The following is a 20,619-nucleotide window of genomic DNA, read 5'->3' as shown; positions in this document are numbered from 1 at the left end:
AAAAAGATTTATTTATTTTAGAGCTGCAGAAGGGCAGAGGTAGAGGGAGAGGGGAACCAGACTCCCCCATTGAGCATGGAGCCTTGATATGGGGCTTGATCCCACAACCCAAGCAGAAACCAAGAGTCAGGTGCCCGACTGACTGAGCCACCCAGGCGGCCCTATCAAATTGTTATAAAGGGCTTTTTCTGGAGAGTTAGGAGAATTAATTCTTGGTAATTTAAACATTTCTGAACACTTTGTTTTCCTATCCATTAAGTATGTATAAAAAGTTTTTCTCCACAAAAAAAAAAAAAAAAAAAAAAATCCCTCCCCTACAGGGAGCCTGCTTCTTCCTGTCTGTCTCTGCCTCTCATGAATAAATAAGTAAGATCTTTAAAAAAAAAAAAATACTTGAATGAGTAGCTAATGCATGAGAGAACACATCCCCTCACCCCCTTGCTCCTTTTATCCTCTTTGCACATCACTAAGGAAAGCAAAAGAAACATGCTAAATAATCAATCATAAGGTCTAGTTGCCAAGTGGAATGAAATCAGCTCTCCTGAAACTAACTATACCACTAGAAAGCCACTTAACGTACAGGACTGTTTCTTCACCTGAAGAACGGAAACCATCTGTCTTAGGTATCACCAGAACAGACATGCAATGCCCTATGATATGTGTGCTGTCAACAGGCACACTTGTGAGGCAGTTCCAGCTCTACTGCCCTCTGCCTGGGTGTCCTCGTTCAGGCACCACAACAAAACACCAAAGACTGGGTGACTTGTAAGCTGAAATTTATTGCTCACAGTTCTGGAGGCTGGAAGTCTGAGATCAGGGTGCCAACATGGTTGGGGGTAAGGGCCCTCTTCCAGGTCACAGACTTGGATCTCAGTGCCGGAGGGGCTAGGGAGCTCACAGGAGCCACTTTTATAAGGGCACTACGCTAATCTTATACATAAGGGTCAGTGCACACCCCCTACCCCACCCCCACCCCCCGCCAAAGGTCCACCTCCTAATACTATCACATTGGGCTTTGGGATTTCAACATATAAATTTTGGGGAATCCCTGGGTGGCTTAGTGGTTTGGTGCCTGCCTTTAGCCCCGGGCGTGATCCTGGAGTCCCAGGATCGAGTCCCGCGTCGGGCTCCCTGCATGGAGCCTGCTTCTCCCCTCCATGTGTCTCTGCCTCTCTCTCTCCTCTGTGTCTTTCGTGAATAAATAAATAAATAATCTTTTAAAAAAAAAGACATATAAATTTGGAAGTCAGATGGGAAGGACACACCCAGACCATAACACTGGGTGACTTTGAACAAATCAGTTCTACCTTCCTAAGCCCCCACTTTCCTGTAAAACTTGGATAATATCCCTTTGGCAGTGTCAAGGAACCAGAGTCTCCTGCCCCCCCCCCAAATTCAAAGGTCCTTCAAGGTGGACTAAGAAGCAAATTGACATGAGACACATGAAAAGTATCAAATGTAATAATATACGTGTGGGGAATCCACAAAGACATGGAAATTCCGAAGACAGGCAAAATGAGGTACTAGGTCATCCCGAACTATTTCCCTCCCGAAGGCAGGGGTCCGGGTCTTGGAAGGGAAGGTGCGTCATTCACAGGCGGTAGAAGAGAAGATGTTTGGTAATTAGCTGTTTGTCCTGTCCTACAGACGGTCACTCAGATAAAGTTCATCTCTGCTAATCACCCTAATTCTGGGAAAGGCCCCCAATGTAGATTTTCCTACATAATTGAGGGAGGGGCATGTTTCTTTTGAGCTCCCGGGGTCTTCACTGCCTTCAGCTCACAGTATTCCTCATGCTGAAGCGGCCCATCTCGGGATGGCCTGCCCTTGGCCCCTACAAAGTAGAGCGTAAGGATCAGGAAAGTCTCCCCAGTGAAACGCAAAATTGCCAAATGACCAAGCAATCCCGAGCAATCCCACTCTATCCGCAAGAAGCGGAAACCAGTAGCACCTGAATGCTCACAGCCGCACTATTCACGGCAGAACCCATCTAAAGATCTACCGACGCACCAGTGGATGAGCTACTTGTCATAGACGCAAACAATGGAATACTGTGTGGCCACAAGAGAGAGCAAAGTCCCGATGCTACTGGAGAGCTTGGTTCTTGTCTCGAAGACAAGAGAGTGAACAAAGCGATAGAAGCTTATTAAGCAGAGATACAGAGAAAGCTCTCAGAAGTGAGAGGGACCCCACAGGGTTGCCATGGAGGGCTTTTTGGCTGACCCTTTATTGAGAGCCTAGGGAGCCCATGGCCTTAAGATTCTTGCGCAGTCTTGGTTTGAGCAGGGACTATTGATAACACCTTAATGACTTATTTCTTTGTGGTCTGGTGAGTTTCTCTGATTACTTAGTAACCATCAAAGGGAGATATTCCCTAACATTTTGGAGCTAGGGAGCCAGGTTTATTATTTTCCTGTTTTTCCTGTCTAATGTAGTTTCTTGGGATGGGTAGGCCTGACTCTGGGCCTTTCGGTGTCCTTGGGGTTTATGGGAGCCCAGAAATTTCTGGGAGCCGGACTCTGGGCCTTTCCCTTATCTTTCCCTGCCTAGCCCTATCTGCCCCTAACTCATTCCTACATCACTGACATCGGCTACATGGCTGAGCCTGGAAAACACGCTGAGTAAGAGAAGTCACGCACCAAAATCTGCAGGTTGCCAGATTCCATTTACATGATTTATTCAGAATAGGTCATTTCATGGAGATTGAAAGGGGATTAGCAGTTGCCAGGGCCTGGGGGCGTGGGGAACGGGGACTAACTGTTGAGTGGGTCTGGGGTTTAATTTTGCGTGATGAGTGTATTTTACACTTGATCTTAGCCAAAAGGCCGAGAAGCAATGATGATGAGTGTACTTTAGAACTAGACATGGGGATCCCTGGGGGCTCAGCGGTTTGGTGCCTGCCTTCGGCCCAGGGCGTGACCCTGGAGTCCCGGGATCAAGTCCCGCATTGGGAGCATGCTTCTCCCTCTGCCTGTGTCTCTGCCTCTCTCTCTCTCTGACTCTCATGAATAAAAAAATCTTAAAAAAAAAAAAAAAAAAAAAAGAACTAGACAGCACCGTGGTGGTGAAAGAGCACTGTGAACACAGTAAATGCTATTGAATTTTTCACTTATAAATGCTTCATTTTGTTATTTGAATTTTACCTCTATAAAAATTGTTTTAGGGACAGCCCTGGTGGCGCAGCGGTTTAGTGCCGCCTGCAGCCCAGGGCGTGATCCTGGAGACCCTGGATCGAGTCCCGCATCAGGCTCTCTCTGCATGGTGCCTGCTTCTCCCTCTGCCTGTGTCTCTGCCTCTCTCTCTCTGCGTCTCTATGAATAAATAAAAAAATAAAAAATAAAAAAACATAAAAAAAATTGTTTTAGGGGCACCTAGGTGGCTCAGTGATTGGAGTGTCTGCCTTCAGCTCAGGTCGTGATCCCAGGGTCCTGGGACCAGGTCCCGCATGGGGCTCCTTGCAGGGAGCCTGCTTCTCCCTCTGCCTATGTCTCTGCCTCTCTGTGTCTCTCATCAAAAATAAAATCTTAAAAAAAAAAATCGTATCTCCGGCTTTGAGTCTGCCCCCTTCCCGTGACTGTGGTACATTAATCTATGACTATGTTTAAGATACAGTTGATTAAAGAAGACAACACAATAAATTAAGTGTGTTTATTAGGAAGATAAACTAAGTAATCACAAGTAGTTCTGTTGCACTTTTGGCAACTGCACAGGAAAAGATATCTTCACGGAGTCCACAGGATTTTGCTTATACCACAAAATACCACTTTTAAGGCAGTTCCATTCGAGGCTCCAAAAACTAGGTCCGTGACATAAACATAACATTCAATAACTCAGACCCCCAGACATCCCCAATCATCAACAAATCTCTGAATTAGACAACAGGCACTGTCAGGAACAGAGAATCCCTGTCTCAAATGCAATTCGAGATGACAGATACAAGAGGGGCCCATTCAAGACCTCCCAAACTTACACAGCTAACACAGACCAATGGTGCTCTCCGCGGGCCTCCACCCTCACACATTTTTATTTACCATAAACATTTTACACTGTCCGAGGAGAACAAATGCACATGAGGAGAGAGGAAAAACAGGATTCACTATCTCGTACCACAAACAAGATTACAGGAAACACAGGACCAGACACAGTCACACTGAGATAAACGACTCTTCTGGCAGGTCCCTAACAGGCACTGAGATGAAGCTTAAAAATATGCGGGGGTAAGCTCCGTCTTCCCCTCCGTGGTTACCACCTGGATTAGGCTTCCTGAACTCGGCCGGTTCTTCCCTGTGATCCAGTCATGGAAGGTTCTAGAACAAAGAAGATAAGCTTTATACATTTCCTTTTTCTTTTTTTTTTTTAAGGTTTTATTTATTTATTCATGAGACACACACACACAGAGGCAGAGACATGGGCAGAGGGAGAAGCAGGCTCCACGTGGGGAGCCCAGTGTGGGACTTGATCCTAGGACTCCAGGATCACACCCTTAGCCAAAGGCAGACACTCAACCACTAGGCCACCCAGGTGTCCCCTGTGTGTTTTCAAATCTCACAAATGGGGTCATGATTTCTGGAACAAAGGATGGCTGCCCCAGCCACCCTCTGTGGACCTATGGCGTGGCACTAATTCAGACACCTGACCCCAGATGTTCCATCTAGCGTCTAGGTCAGAGATGTTGCTGGAAGTGCTGGCTTTAAAAAAAAAAAAAAAAAAAAACATGTTTTTAAATGCAAAACACAATTCAAACTGTGGCTGGCAGAAAGAACTGTGGGCCTTGTTGAGACCACAAGCTCTGTAGCCACACTGCCCAGCTCAGATCTGGGCTCTGCTACGTGATCTGAGGCACGATACTTACCTCCCCTGCCCCCACGCCTCCAAGTCCTCAAACTTCCCCCACTGACTTGCTGTGAACATTAAATAATAGTTTTAAGTGCTTAAAGTGGTACCTGGCATATAACAAGGCCTTCATAAAACTAGCTCCAAACATCAAATAAAAGTCCCTGATATCCCTCAATTTAATTAAAATGGGATGTAACCTCAGGCCAGAAGCACATCTCAAACTTTGCAAACATCTTGCATAACAGCTATCGAAGGGCTCACATGCTGGCACTGCAGGGTAAGGTTGTCCCCAGCTCGGTGAGGGCAGGGACTGCACCTTATTTACGTCCCCACCCAGGGCCCAGCACAGCACCTGGCCCACAGTGGGTGCTTGGAGAATACGTGCTTACTGCACAGAGGGTTTGGGGAATTGAGATCTAGGCACACACACACATGAAAGAAATGAGGAATTCACTCTTTCCTGATCTTCAAATGCCACCCATCTTCACAAACATGGAAATGTGATTTCGGGAAAGAAGATAATTTTTGTAGGTCTGTGGCTCTGCACTAATTTAGGCCCGAGAGCCCAGTTATGCATCTAGATCAGCATCTTACTCCCACAGTGCTCACTGCTCCTCAGTAGCAGAGACGATGCCATTAACAGGAGTGGAGGCTTACCAAGCACCCACTGTGTGGGTCAGACACTATGCCAAGCGCTACCACATGTAGTCCCCTTAATAATTACTACGGACCCATTATATGGACAGGAAAACTGGGGCCTGGAGCAGTCGACAATGCACTCAGGCTGGTCAGCTCGAGATTCACATCAGCACTCTCACCCCAGCTCCCTGAGATCCACACTGATATGTGTGTGACACACCCTCAGGGGCCTGGTAACCTCCCAGAGCCACCTGGACTGGTTAGAGGAGAGAACCTGGCATGGCCCCTGGTCTGTAAAAGGCAGGAACCCAGGCAGGAAGCTGCCCACATTATGGCATGTCAATACTCACTCAACCAGGAACTCCAAGGGGGTCCAGGAACTGAAGTCGGCCTCGGGCATGGATTTCCTGTTCATCGGGGTGTCCAGGGTAACCCTGCGGTGCACAGACACAGCCCTGTCATGTGTGCCTCCCCACTGCTGCCCCGACCTCCGCGGCCAGGAAAACGTGCCCTGAGTCTCTGGCACCAAGGTGGCCGTGTTTACATGGGGAGACCACACAAGGACAATCGGAGAGGAGCCCGGAAGCCCCACATTACAGAGACCACGTCCAAGCATCATTCAGTGAGGGGCTTTGGGACTCACCCCTCAGGCAGACAGAACCAAACGAAAGAGCCTCTTTAAACACAGCCTGTTCTTACCTATAGTCTTTATTAAGTAAACTGCTTCGCTGTTTACATCTTTATTCACTCCCTAAAATGCAGCAGACTCTTCTCAGGGCTTTTTAAGGCTAATAAGAATAATATTCCTTTAAATAAGGGGAAAAAGACTGTTTCATCCTTCATTTTTGCGGCAAACATGTTTTCTACAAAATCTTATGAAAAGACAGGATTCAGGCAGGTAGGACTCTTCCCAAGAACAGTGAGGCCTGAGGAATAATTCAAAGTAGCTGGCAGAGCAGGTCACAGAAGCTCACAAATGAAAGGGACCCAGAAAGCCCAGGGCCCTCGCAGTCCCAACATGTACTTTATAGAACTGCAGGCAAGGGACGCCCGGGAGGCTCAGCAGCTGAGCGTCTGCCTTCGGCCCAGGAGTGATCCCGGGTCCCAGGATTGAGTCCTGCATTGGGCTTCCCACAGGGAGCCTGCTTCTCCCTCTGCCTGTGTCTCTGCCTCTCTCTCTGTGTCTCTCATGAATAAATAAATAAAATCTTGGGGGGAAAAAAAAAAAAAAAAAGAACTGCAGGTAAGAGGCAAGCCAGTTGGTGCTAGAATCATTCCAGCAGAAAGGAACCCTATGTCCAAAGCAGCTGCCTTGCCTGGGACAGCTGGCTAGCGAGGACCTTCCTCCTGGTCACAAGATCATCTCCCAGTGTCCCGTATTGTCCCTCAGACATGTCCCCCACCACACACACAATAACAAACACAAACACTAAATACAATCTCTCTTCCACTGGCCTTATAATGACTTGAAAGAACTACAAATATTAAAATAAAACGTGTAGATTACTTTTAATAAGGAGAGGCAGAGGGATGATGGAGGAAAGAAAAAAAAACAAACAGAAAGACAGAGTAAAGACAGACAGACAGACCCACCCATCAGCCAATCAGCTACTGTGGACAGCCCGGGATACTCCCAACATCCGAAGAAGTATCTTCAGGGCCTCTAGCAAATTTTAGAAGCCAAGTCCCTGGTGGAAAGCTGCTCACATGTGGACTCCTGGCAGTGGGCAGAGGTGGGTAGCGGACGGGGAGCCCCCACCACTTACGGGAGTACGGCGATGGCCGCAGAGCCAGAAGGCATGCCGCTGTTCTTCCCGGCGAGGCTCTGGCAGAGCTGATGAACAGCACCCTTGGCCATGCCGTAGCCGATCATCCCTGTGGAAGGGGGGGAAGACAGGTCAGTGACCAGTGGCCACCACGAGTGTGTCTGCAGAATACCATGCCAGTTGGGGAGGAAGAGAAGGATGGACACCTGCAGAGAAAAGTGAAAGGAACCTAATATTCAAGTGCACTTTTTTTTTAAGATTTTATTTATTCATGAGAAACACAGAGAGAGAGAAAGAGGCAGAGACACAGGCAGAGGGAGAAGCAGGCTCCATGCAGGGAGCCCGACGTGGGATTTGATCCCAGGACTTCAGGATCATGCCCTGGACCAACGGCAGGTGCCAAACCACTGAGCCACCCAGGGATCCCCTCAAGTGCACTTGTTATTCACCCAGCACTTAGCATTTATCATAAAAACCACAAAGTTGATGTTATTTGTACTGCTGAGGTGCAGACAGGGTGTGTCAGGTGCCCAGACTCATACACAGACTTGCACCAAGGTTAAAGGTCATGCAACTCCCTCGGATGGAAAAATGCTTGTGGGCACGACGGAGTGTCATCTGGAGTGCAGGCTGCCGGAGTTTAAATCCCAGCTCTTCCACTCACCACTGAAGAGATCCGGGTAAGTTCTCAAAACCTTTCTAACCCCGTTACCCCTACCTGGTAAATGGGGATAATGTACTTACCTGTGGGCTCAGCACAGGGTGGGCACTCAATAAACGTTTCCTGTCAAGTGAACAGAAGTAACGTGCCCTGGAGTCCCACTCGCTGTTTACCAAATATAGAAGTGGAACAATTATCACCTAAGTACACATGCCACCTACAACTTTCCTTTCCTGCCGCCGGTCAGTGAATGTTTGCAGACTGAAGCAAGGCAGGCCTTTTACTAGGACAGGTTTCCATTTGTCCCACGGATGGGTGGCATGAACCCAGTCTCTCTCCCCCATAGCACCCAACTGTGGATTCTCATCAACCAACAACAGAGAAGCAAGGTTTAGTCGCTGTAAATGCCTCTCCTCCAGATCAGCAGCCTCCTTAGAAAACGCTAGCACTCACGCTGTTCAGAGTATAACAGTCCAGGAGGCACCCAATGTCCAGGGGAGGTGGGGATCACAGCCCTGCTGAGGAACCAATCACTAAGCGTTCCAACAGCAACCCTGGATTGCAAAAAAGGGTCAAGGTCTCAAAGAGTTATTTAGAAGCACGAGAAGATTTCACCATCTCTGGCTTCTATGTCTAATCGGGGGAAGGAAGCCAACAGGGACACAAAGACCTGACGAACTCTGCATGATTAATTTTTTTAAGATTTTATTTATTTATTCATAAGACAGAGAGAGAGAAAGAGAGAGAGAGAGAGGCAGAAACACAGGCAGAGGGAGAAGCAGACTCCCTGTGGGGAGCCCTATGCAGGACTCCATTCCAGGATCCCAGGATCACGACCTGAGCCAAAGGCAGACACTCAACCACTGAGCCACCCAGGCGCCCCGAACTCTGCACAATTAAAATAAACCAGTACACGAATCTTATGCATGCAGCCCCAGGCCCCAACAGACATCCAGGGCCCCCTCCTCATTCCATTCAAATGACACAATGAAGAAAGAAACAAGCAACCACCAACAAGCTACCAGACCCTAACGATTTAATTCCACAGGATTCTATACAATGTGGGTAAGGAGATCATTTGCCAAGATGCAAAAAAAAAAAAAAAATTCGTGCATTCGTGAAGAAGATAAATACCTTCCTCCCAATTATTAAAAGGATTGGTGCTGTCCCTAAAGACTGATTTCCAAACACAGCACAGATCCCTAAGTGGTAAAAGAGTGGTCACCCTCATTCTGATAGTTTATCCACCAGGAGATAGTCTGTAAATACAAGCTGGGATGTAGGAGAGTGGGGTTTTCTGAGCGCTTTTCTAAGAGAAAACTTTCCAGTTTTGAACAACCTTTCTTGTATCTGAAGGACCACTAAGGCTGTTTGTCATTTACTTTTAGATTATACACAGATTTCCCCGGGTTCCAAATCAAAGTTTAAAGACTCCATGACTCAAATAAATTTAACAACACCTAACTAAGAACTTAAAAATGAATAAGCTTATTGATATATGAAGCAGAAATCGCTGGGCTTTTAAAGTCAGTCTGGAATAAGTAATAAGAAATAATAATAATAAATAGTAATAAATAATTTTCACATTGACTACTGCCCCTATAATATCTTTCTGAGCCATTTATGTCCATTAAGACATTTATAAGTCACAATCACCATATAGAGGAGGTATTTTACCCCCATTTTATAGATGATAAAACTGAGGCCCAGAGAGGTTAAGTAACTTGCCAAATGTTGCATAGTAAGTGGCCAAACCACAACCAAAGACCAACCGGTGCGGTTCCAGAACCTGCAGTCTTAACCAGTATCTGAAACTATAAATAAATAAAAAAGATATTTAAAAACCAACATAAAGAGACTGTTCGGTCTTTTAGAAAAATTAGTCGTTTGGTCGTAGGGTTTTCTTTTTTATTTTATTTTATTTATTTATTTTTTTTATTTATTTATTTTTAATATTTATTTATTTATGATAGACAGAGAGAGAGAGAGAGAGAGGCAGAGACACAGGAGGAGGGAGAAGCAGGCTCCATGCTGGGAGCCCGACGTGATAGCCAGACATGGGACTCGGTCCCGGGACTCCAGGATCCTGCCCCGGGCCAAAGGCAGGTGCTAAACCGCTGAGCCACCCAGGGATCCCGGGTTTTCTTTTTTAAATGTCAAGCTATTCACTCATATCTCGACTCACTTTCCAGTGCCCCTGCTGTATGTCACCTTTAAGAAAAATCCAATCTCCACCAAACTAACATCTAACATTTACACAGCATTAATTACTGCAAGCGCTGTGGACTTGTAAGATCATATGCTCCAAGACATCGAATAAAAATGAGTGACAAGAAATCGTTAATTTGTAAGAGCCTCACACTTCAGTGACTTAGATTAAAATTGAAAAAGGCATTCAAGTTCTCTACCACTTACTAAAAAGGCTACCCCCCCCAAAAAAAAAACCCTCCTCTCCTTTTCTCAAGAGATGAGCTTGCCTAGATAGTAGAGGTAGACACTTTCTGCCCCCCTGTGCTGTAAGCCCCATACCACTCAAGTTTCATTAGCCTTATCCCAAAGGGAGTGTTATGGGTTGAATTATATATCCAAAAATCATGTGTTGAAGTCCTAACCTGCAGCACCTCAGAAAGTGGTTGTATTTGGAGACAAGGTCTTTAAAGGTGTCATAAAGCTAAAATGAGGTCTTTTGTGGCGGCTCTAATGCAATCTGATGGGTCTCCTTACAAGAGGAGGTCAGGACACAGACATACAAAGAGGGGACCCGGGGAGAAGACGCAGCCTGCAAGCCAAGGAGACAGGCCTCAGAAGACACCAACCCTGCCAGCACCTTCATCTTAGACTTTCCAGCCTCCAGGAACTGTGAGGAAATAAATTGCTATTTAAAGCCCCACCAGGGGCATGGTCCATTGTCACACTGGGTGTAAAAATATAAAAGGAAAGCATCCATCCATGTGATACTGGAGAACAAGCACACCATTTAGAAATGATCAGGGTTTTGGTTCAAAGTAAATTTGCAGGTCACTTATATAACAATCAGTCACTTCACCTCTCTAAGTTCTAGTTAGTTAGCTTCCCTGTGAACGAAAAAGGTAATTACCGACCACCTTGGGATTAAATGAAAATATACACGAAAGGAAAAGAGTGGCTGTAAGAAGGCTCGGGGCATACTGGGCACTGCATACACATCCATGCCTCAAATGCCTCATAGCTACACTTTGGGGAGGCGTTACTCTCACTTGACAATTAAAGAAACTACAGCAGGATTTGGTCAAAGATATCAAATAATCTGTTTGAAGCCACCCAGCTCAAGTGAGGAATTCGCAGCTAGCTTCTCTTACTCTAACGGCCTCCACCGTTTTCAGAGGCTGGGCTGCTTCCCAGGGACCTACGGACACAGTGTGATATGATGATGATAAAACTTGTTTATTAACTGATTAAAATCTAGCTCAGCACCACTCCCTGGGTGGATCCCAGATAAATGAAGCGGGTGGGCATGCCAGATTACAGGACCCTGTATCCACCACCAACAGGAAGACAATGCAAGCAGAAGGGTCAAGAGTCCTTCCCCTAAAGAGATCCAGGCCTGAAGGAAGCAAACTCCACCTATCTGTGAAGCATCTTGGAGGGTAAAAGGCTCCCAGGCCCCTCACCTCAGCAGAGTGCCCAGCAACCCAGTGGGCAAGAGTAAGCGCTCCCATTTCACAATTTTAGTACATGTGCTGCCGAAGCGAGCACTCGCTCCCATTTCACAGACCAGGAAATGAAGGCTTACCAGGAGTCCCATCCAGGGCAGCCTTGGCACCAGCCAAGGTTAGGATGCCTCCTTCCTTGAGGTGCTTGGTGGCCAAGTGGCTGGAGATGGTTGATGTCCACATGCTCTGCTTCCACATCAGGTCACAGTTTTTAAAGAGAGCTGAGCAAAGAAAGAACAACACATGAGCTCAGCATTCGCAGTGAAGAAAGTGGAAGGTGAGCTCTGCTCACGGCATCTAACAAGGAAGTGCAGAGAGCCTCTCCTGCTCTCCCGGTCCCTGACTGCAAGGTCCAGTCCAGACAGAACAGGGCCTGTGGTCAGAAACTTAGGTTCAAACCCAGACTGTGTGATTACCCACGTCTCAGCTCCCTCATCTGTCCGCTGGTAAAATTTTAGCCAGTCAATGAGGACTGTTAACGAATATGCTGGACTGGCTTCACCTCAAAAATCATTCTACCCTATAGAACATCTTAAAGGAAGGGGACGATGAAAGGCATTAGATGTGTAATAAGAAGCCGTAGGTCTAAGTCAGGTTTTACCTGTGATAAAAATCTGACAGCTGAGTACTGCATGGGCATCAAGAGGATTTTTTATAGAGCCACATTTTTTATGGCTGGAAGTTTAATACTGGCTTTAAAGGCTCTTTAAAAGAAAACTGATATAACAACCATTTCACACTTATTTTAACCCTCTGGCCTTGCCTGAGACGTAGCAGGGATTAAGTGGTAACGTATATCACATCACCAGCCAGGCAAGACACCCATAATCTAGAAAGAAAGCCCTCCTGATACAGGAGGAGGGGTCTTCAGGAGGTGATAACCAAGATGCTGACTGCATTTCTTGGCTATAAAGGACTAGACAAAAAAGTATCAATTCTTGTTCCCAAAACACACAAAAGGCCATCAAGCATGTTTCACCAACCTGATCACCCCACAAAATACCAATTTTACATTTAACTGATTTCACAGAAAATCGATTCCTTTATTTTTTTTTTTTTTAAGATTTTATTTATTTATTCATGAGAGACAGAGAGAGAGAGGCAGAGACACAGGCAGAGGGAGAAGCAGACTCCTTGCAGGGAGCCTGGGACCCTGGGATCATGACTTGAGCCAAAGGCAGACACTCAACCTCTGAACCACAGAGATGCCCCCAAATCAATTCCTTTTTAAAACAGCTTTGACGGGGGCCTCTGGGACATTCTATGGCAAAAATGGCCCAAACTCACCAAGTTGATCACAGGAAAATAAAATCTAAATTAACAGACTAAAAATAACAACAGAATGCAATGCACAAACCCTGACTGGAATATTTAGATGGGGTAAAAACAAACAAACAAATAATGATACAAGATTTGGAACACACTGAGGAATTTGAATCCAGGCTGAATATTATTAGTCTTATAGAATTATTATTAACTTTCTTAGGTATGGAAATGGTATTATTAGAACATAGGAGAATGGGTTTGCTCCCTGAAGATACATGTCGAAGGATGGGCAAATGTCAACATACTTTCAAATGCTTAATAAAAAATCACACATGCAGGATACACCCACACCAGGAGGCAAGAATGTGCAAGGACGGCAAATGGTAATTACTGAATCTAGATAGAGGGCACGTGGTATTCAAGGAACTGTTCTTCCAACTTCTCTGTGTATTTGGAAATTTTCGTAAGAAGTTGAAAAATGTACTCAGCGTTAATACATATTCAATGTTGAGTCCTTGTAGGCCCTGAAAGCTTAGGGTAGAAACAATGATAATTTCATTCTGCTTCTATGTTTTGTTTTGTTTTTTTAAGATTTTTAAATTTATTTATTCATGAGAGACGGAGAGAGGCAGAGGGAGAGGGATAAGCAGGCTCCCCAAAAAGCAGGAAGCCCGACACAAGATTCGATCCCAGGGCCCCTGGATCAGGACCTGAGCCCAAGGCAAATGCTCAACTGATTGAGCTACACCCTCTGCTTCTATTTTAAACTTCAAACTCAACATCCCCCCTCCCCTAACCCCATTTATGGGAAGCTTTTCCTTCATCTGTCCCATGGGAGGTTAATCCCTACGTCACAGAGCTACTGCAAAGATTCTGGGAGAAATATAGAAAAACATCAGCCCTGGCAAATAGGATGGCCCCAATCTGTGCCAGCTGGACAAAGAGCAGACAAGAATGAATGGTTAATGCAAAAAAGGACTCACACTTGGATTTGGCGTTGCCCCCAGCCCAGCCTCCGGCCACACAAAGGATCGCATCCACCTTCTCTTCACCCAAGAGCTTTCCGACCTCAGCAGTCACCTTAAACGAAAGGGGGGGAAAGGTGCATAAACCATCAGGTAAACCTAAACAGGTGAATAACACTTTGAAAATGTAGATGCAGGACCAATCTCTAATAAGCATGTCAGATGGTGAACCCCAACTACATTTCAATGTGATTTTTATAAAGCAGTCTAGTGTCTTCTTGTGAACATTCTAAAAGGGTGAGACATAAGCATGCCTGGAATAAAACAACTAATAAAGATGGGGCTGCCTGGATGGCTCAGTCAGTTGGAGGTCTGCCTTTGGATCAGGTCATGATCGATCAAAGGGCCCTGGGATCAAGCCCCACATCCTACCTACTCCCTGTTCAGTGAGCCTGCTTCTCCCTCTCCCACTACCTCTTCCCCCACCTGTGTTGTCTCCTTCTCTGTCAAATAAATAAATAAAATCCTTAATTAAAAAAATGAATAAAGAAAAGTAGGAGAAGGCTTTAAAAAATTCACAGAGCATCGATACCCAAAGCTAACCTGCTGGTATATTTCTTTCCAGACTTTCTTCAGGCATCACAGAATCATAACGTGAGATAATCAATTCTCTTGTCCCCTCAATACAAAAATCCCACTTGCAACCCCAAATCACTTGCAACCCCAAATCAAAATGCCAATGAGAAATATTTTTAAGACCAATAAAAAAAGTCAACTATACTTCAATTAAAAAAAACACAGTCCATGGTAAAATGTTAGTAAATACTAAGTGCCGGGTGTTCATTTATCTCTTTACTTCTGTCTGAAATTTTTAAAGTATTGAAAATATATACATGTCCTTCTGTTATAATTTATTAAAACAAAAATCTGGCAAGACAGGCAATTCTGGCCACCGACCACGGCCCTTTCACATTTCTCCAGCATGGCTGAGGTGACTTAACCTGGGACCGTGTATCTTTGCCAGCGACAACATGATCTGTCCTCTTGCCTTCTCCAGCAATTTCTGAGGCCCCCAATCACTCTCTCAAAGAGAATGCTCTGGCAATGGAAACCAATCTTTCCTTCCTCTCCCTACACCCTATACCTACATCTTTCCTTGTAAGAAATTCTGGAATTCCCCATGGCCTCTACTCATGATCATCCCATCTAACCCTGCCTTACATTTGTTGACCTTTCTCCTATTACCCTGGTTGCCAGGCTGCCCCCATCTCTTGTTCTTAAACCAAGTCCTGTTACCAAGAGGCCAGATCACAGCTGCTGGAAGTTGGATCTCTCCCAACGTCCGTATGCACACACAACCCTGTGCATGTTCTACTTTTCAGGGAAGTACAGAGCTTGCAGAAACAACGCACCTGTTTGACTTTTTTTTTTTCACATTTATGCATTTTTAAATTCCTCCTCCTCCAATTTTGTTCTCTGCCCAATAGTTTTCTAATAGTAGTTTTTCATTAGACTTAATGAATGACTTTCAGGTCGGCGGGGGGGGGGGGGGGGGGGGTTTCAATCAAGACGTGATCTCAAAGTCCTGAGATCAAGCCCCATTAAGGGCTCCATGCTGGGGGTGGAGGCTGCCTAAGATTCTCTCTCTCCCTCTTCCCTCCAAAAAAAAGATTTAATGTCTTTCTCACATCTTATCTCCTCACTCTCTCTAGTGAATTTCCTGCCTTGGGGGTCAATTTTCCATGTGTTAGGATTGAATTTCCTTTTCTGAAGCCTTAAAAACAAAAAGATGTCATGGTTTGTCCAGAAACTCTTAGTTGGGTGAGTGGGGGGTTAGGGAGCGTAAAAGGTTTTAAAAATCTGAGCTTGTAATAACTAAGTGCATTATAAAGACAAAGATGGAGAGATGCCTATCAAGGGACGCCTGGGTGGCTCAGCGGTTGGGCATTTGTCTTTGGCTCAGGGCATGATATGAGTTTGGGATGGAGTCCCACATCAGGGTCCCTGCATGGAGCCTGCTTCTCCCTCTGCCTATGTCTCTGTCTCTCATGAATAAATAAATAAATAATCTTTTAAAATAAAATGCACTATCAAGTCAAGTCTCAGATGAGGACAATTTCAAAAATGCATGTGACATCAGAAACTTACAATTAACAGGAATCGAAGAGACAGTAAACACAGAAACACTACAGAGAACCACATCCAGAAGGGCTGCAAATACCCAAGCCTGGGTGCTTCCTTGCATTTATTTTAGCTATTATTGCTTTGTTCACATGGAGCCATGTTGCTAGGAGGCAGCCCATGCTGCCAAGAGGGCAGATATCAAACCCCATTGCCTAGGTTCAAATCCCAGCTCTGACACCTCCCACCTGTTTGACCTTGAACAAATACCAGAGCCTTTCCCTGCTTCAAATTCCCCATTTCTGAAAGAGAAATCAATCAGAAACTTTGGTCTGTGAATGTTACAGAGATTAAGCAAATCAATGTGAATAAAGCACTCAGAACAGGTGCCTGACACTTAACAACAGGTTGGGTTTTATCATTAAGGCCAAAAGGTAATCAACAGGTATAGAAAACACCAGGATCATGTCAAAAAAAGAACAAAAATCTATATTCTAGGAGAAGTCAGCTGGCTTTATATATACTAACCTCTGTCAGACTGATGCTTTAGAAAGAGCAAATGAGCAGGACAGTATGCTCAGTTTGGGTTGTTTTTGTTTTTTTAATTTTTAGACTGAACACATGTATACGTTTGGAGAAATGGATTGGAAGGAAATACAAAACATTACTTACATAGTGGGACTAAAAATGATTCCCCCCCTTCTTTTTGCTTTACTGAATTTTCTACATCATACATGCATCATTTTTAAAATCTGAAATATTTGTTAAAACTCCGCTAAGGACCATCAAACATCAGAGTCCCAACAGTGTTCAGATTATTAGAGAAAGCATAACTAAACAAAGAGCAGACCCTGAGCTTATGAAAGTTGTTAATAAATTTCTTTTGACTTTTTTTTCTCTTAAAGATTCTTAAATTTATTTTAGAGAGGGAGAGAGAATACTCAAGCAGATTTCCTTGAGGATCCAAGCTGAGCATGGAGTCTAACGAAGGGCTCAATCCCAAGACCCTGAGATCGTGACCTGAGCCGAAATCAAGAGTTGGAGGGATGGTCAACCGGCTAAGCCACCCAGGCACCCCAGGAAATCTCTTATTAGAAAATCCATGCTCCCTACTCCACCACCCGCTAGCCTGCTGGCCATGTCACTTAAGTGTCTGAAACTCGGTCTCCCAAGCCATAAAATGGGACTATCACCACCTGCTCACCTGCTTCATTGAGTGTTTACAAAAGTATGGCACATGGCATAAAGCATGATGTGGAGATTTCCTTGGAAATGCGGGCTGCAGTGCTGGCAAGAGAACCAGAGTACAGTCCCCCAACCAGCTTGTGGGAATGGCTCTTCCAGAAAGATCAGCCCACTTAAGAGCATCCCTGATATTTATACCAAGACGCCCATCAACAGTGACACTATCATGGGGAGAAACGGGGTATTTCACAGTTTACTTAATATTTATTTGACTTCTCGTTTTACAATTAGCATATCATTTGATAATTAAAAATAACCTGTTTTGTTAGTATCCATGCTTTGAACCAGGAAGCTCCACTTTTTAGAATGCATCCTAAATAATCAGAGATGGAAACAAAGATGTTCACCACAGGATTCTTGATAATGGTAAAAAAGAAAAACTGCAAAACACATGTGCAGGAAGTGGAAACTAAGGAAATTAAAAATCACACGCTGACACACAGGAGTTTTTTTAAGTGGTCTGCAGTATTTAAATTAAGTTAAAAAAAGCTGACCATAAAATATAAAATACAAGATTATCTCAACTTATAAAACTAAAAACATATAGCATGCATAGAAAAGACAAGAAAATGGGCCAAAACGTGAACATTGAGCTATCTAGAAATGGATTACAAGTAATTTATCTTCTTTTTTGTTTTGTTTTTTTACTTTTTCCAAATTTCCCTCCATGAGCACAAATGGCTTTCACAGAAAATACTAGTTGGAAAAAAAAAGAACACACCACCAGTGGAAACCACTCCCCTCCTAGGGTCTCCCTACTACAGTGCTTGGGTGTGTGTGGGGGGGTCTCTTTCTGGAATTACCTGGTCAGCCTGCTCGGTAAATGAGTCTGTCATTTTAACCACCACGCTAGCACTGGCCTCTTCATTCTCCACCACATCAATGCTGGCAACCCACTGGCGTGAAAGAGAAAACAGCTTTGGTCAAGAGACAATAAGTTGTCATTCCATTAAAGATCCACATCCAGAAATGGGGGCAGTGGAGACAGATAAGAAGCTTAAAAGAAAACCCGCTAGAGAAAGGATCTCACTACTGACCTCTTGGGATCCTTACAGGGACATCTGGCTTCAGCCGGCCTACCCCTTACCCAGCCCCAGCCCAGCCCATCTCATCTGCCTCCAAACACCTCACCTTCCTCCTCCACTCTCACCTCTGAAGACAAACCCTGCACTTCTAGAGACCCTTAGACCAGGGGTCTGCAAAAATCTTTGGTGTAAAGGGCCAAATATTCTGCTAGCTTTACGGTCTGTGTTGCAAAAACTCAGATCTGCTATTGGAACCCCAGAGCAACCACAGACAATACAGATACATGAATGGGTGTGGCTATATTCCAATAAAACTCCAGAAATGTGAATTTCGTGTAATTTTCACATATCACAAAATAGTATTCTTTTTTTTTTTTTTTTCTCCCATTTAAAAATGTGAAACCATTCTTAGTTCTTGAGCTGTACTGGCAGGCCAGGTTCAGCCTTTGGAGGACTAGTTTTCAGACCCCTGCCCCAGAGCACAGAGGGATGGCTCTGGGTCCTCATCCTGCAGTATTGTGGCTTTCTCATGGGGGTTAACAATTAACAAGGCTAGTGTGAAAATTAACTGAAAAAGCTCCAAGCACAAGTGACACCCAATTCTTTCTCAGAAAGTTCCCAGGGCCCCAAGGTCCACAGGCCCTGGAGATAAGTATCTCTACCACAAGCTTTGAAGAACACAGATTCCATTCAAGAACACTCACTACTTCCATGTCACCAGCCACAGGGGACACAGACACATACACCAGGTTGTAGCCCCTCCCAGAGCTGCTAGAAATGAAGGGGTAGGGAGGGGAGACAGTCAGAGGTAAATCAGCTTGCCAGATTTTACCAAGTGCCCCCACCAGGGGAACTCACAGCCCTCATATCTGTAACACATGGATACCAACAGGATCTGCTATATCCAAATTTGGAGAAGAGTAAATGAAATTAAGAGTATGTAGGAACACGGTGCCTCGCCCCTGGCCAACACTCCTTACAAGTTCCCCACTGTCACCCCTCAGACCCTGGAAGGCGCCTGTTGAGAGCAGGAAGGCGGTGGTGTGCTGAGAATCCCTTAGAAGTCCTATATCAGGTTCTGAGCTGGAAGGAAACCCTGGGACCCTGTCTCCCTGGTTCCTGCCGCTACTAACTAAACCCCCGAGGCAAAGCTCCCCAGATCTCCAGCACATTTTGTGCAAGTGACAGCTGCGGCGAGGAGAGACAGGGCGGAGTCTCCACCAGGATCGCAGAGAGGGTCTCGGGCCAGAGGTCAGCGCCACCCCTACTTGCACCCTACGGGGAGCAACACCTGACGATGCAAAGTAGTCGAAACAGTCTTCGCAAAACAAGAAGCCACCAGCATTTGCGGGGCTCCGCCTTCAAAATACCAGGTCCAGAGTGGACCGCAGGAACCGGGTAGTTATGGTAATACTCATGGCTGACATTTAAAGAGTTTTTACCACGAGTCAGGTGCTTTACAACCACACCAGTGATCTCATTCAAGGCGCACAATGCCCTAAGGGGTAAACACTAACGTTACCTCCATTTTACGGATGAGGAAAGTGAGATTCGAGGGCGTGACGCAACAGCGGCCCGCGCCTGGCAGTGAGATCCCAGAGCCGCCGCCTCGTTGTCTCTCCCCGACTCTCAAGCCCGCTCCTCTCCATCGCGCTCTGGAATTCTCTCGGGGCCTGGCCGAGCCCGAGCGAGCAGCCCCATCCCCCGCCTCCTTGCACAGCAAGGGCCGGGCACCGCGGGCGCAGCGTGGGCACACACGCGGAGCCAGCCAGCAGCCAGGCACACCTGCGATGCACGCGCAAGCACTCGGGCCGGTGCGCACACGGGCCCCAGCGCGGTCCAGCGCCCTCGCGGGCTGCCCGGGCAGGCCCCGATGCTCCCCGATCACCAGCGCGCACACCTGCCACCCAACACCAACGTGCCGCTCGCCCCAGCCGCGGGAGACCCGGCCCAATTACCCAGCTGCGGGCCCGGAACGCCTGCACGCATCGGGAGCCCAGCGCGCCCCTGCCGCCGTACACCAGCACCCGGCGCGCCTCGCCCGCCGCCGCCGCCATCCCGCTGCTCCCGCCCGGCTCGCCGAAGGTCCAACGCCCGGAGCCGGAGCGCGGCGCCCGGGGTCGCCCGGCCCCGCCCCGGCCCCGCCCCGCCGGCCCGCCCACCGGCCAAGAGGGATCGCGCGGCCGCCAAGCCTGCGCGGGGCCCGCGGCTGCCGCCTAGCGCGCGGTCCCGCCGGACGAGCCCCGCCGCCCGCCTGTGGGTGCCCGGCACCTGGGGCTTGCAGGGCGCGGAGCTAAGGGCCCCCGGGGAGGGTGGAGAGCAGGTGTGCGCTCACGATGCCGAGAGTCCGTCGGGCCGACGGCACAAACCACGCATATATTTTACCTTCAAATAAGAGTGCAA

The 20,619-nt window shown here is 46.4% G+C and overlaps 1 protein-coding gene across 3 annotated transcripts; it reads right to left on the bottom strand.

The window, feature by feature from the left end:
- Positions 1 to 3,634: 3,634 nt before the first annotated feature.
- Positions 3,635 to 20,334, bottom strand: QDPR (quinoid dihydropteridine reductase). 3 transcript variants are annotated; one of them, XM_025437587.3, is made up of 7 exons: positions 20,175 to 20,334; positions 17,995 to 18,087; positions 13,844 to 13,940; positions 11,675 to 11,815; positions 7,242 to 7,350; positions 5,826 to 5,909; positions 3,635 to 4,307 (listed from the first exon to the last, which is right to left on the bottom strand). In XM_025437587.3, exons 1-7 carry the CDS (start codon positions 20,271 to 20,273, stop codon positions 4,202 to 4,204), a joined length of 729 nt encoding a protein of 242 aa, XP_025293372.1. In that variant the 5' UTR covers positions 20,274 to 20,334; the 3' UTR covers positions 3,635 to 4,201. The 3 variants fall into 3 exon arrangements, with proteins under 3 accessions (XP_025293372.1, XP_048964547.1, XP_035570119.1); XM_049108590.1 differs by lacking the exon at positions 5,826 to 5,909; XM_035714226.2 differs by lacking the exon at positions 17,995 to 18,087 and having other exon boundaries at positions 20,175 to 20,328.
- Between the last annotated feature and the right edge of the window lie 285 nt (positions 20,335 to 20,619).

The sequence above is a fragment of the Canis lupus genome, chromosome 3 (assembly GCF_003254725.2).
Source record: "Canis lupus dingo isolate Sandy chromosome 3, ASM325472v2, whole genome shotgun sequence".
Taxonomy (NCBI): domain Eukaryota; kingdom Metazoa; phylum Chordata; class Mammalia; order Carnivora; family Canidae; genus Canis; species Canis lupus.
The sequence above is the reverse complement of the archived record's forward strand: the minus strand, read 5'-3'. Positions and strand labels throughout refer to the sequence as shown.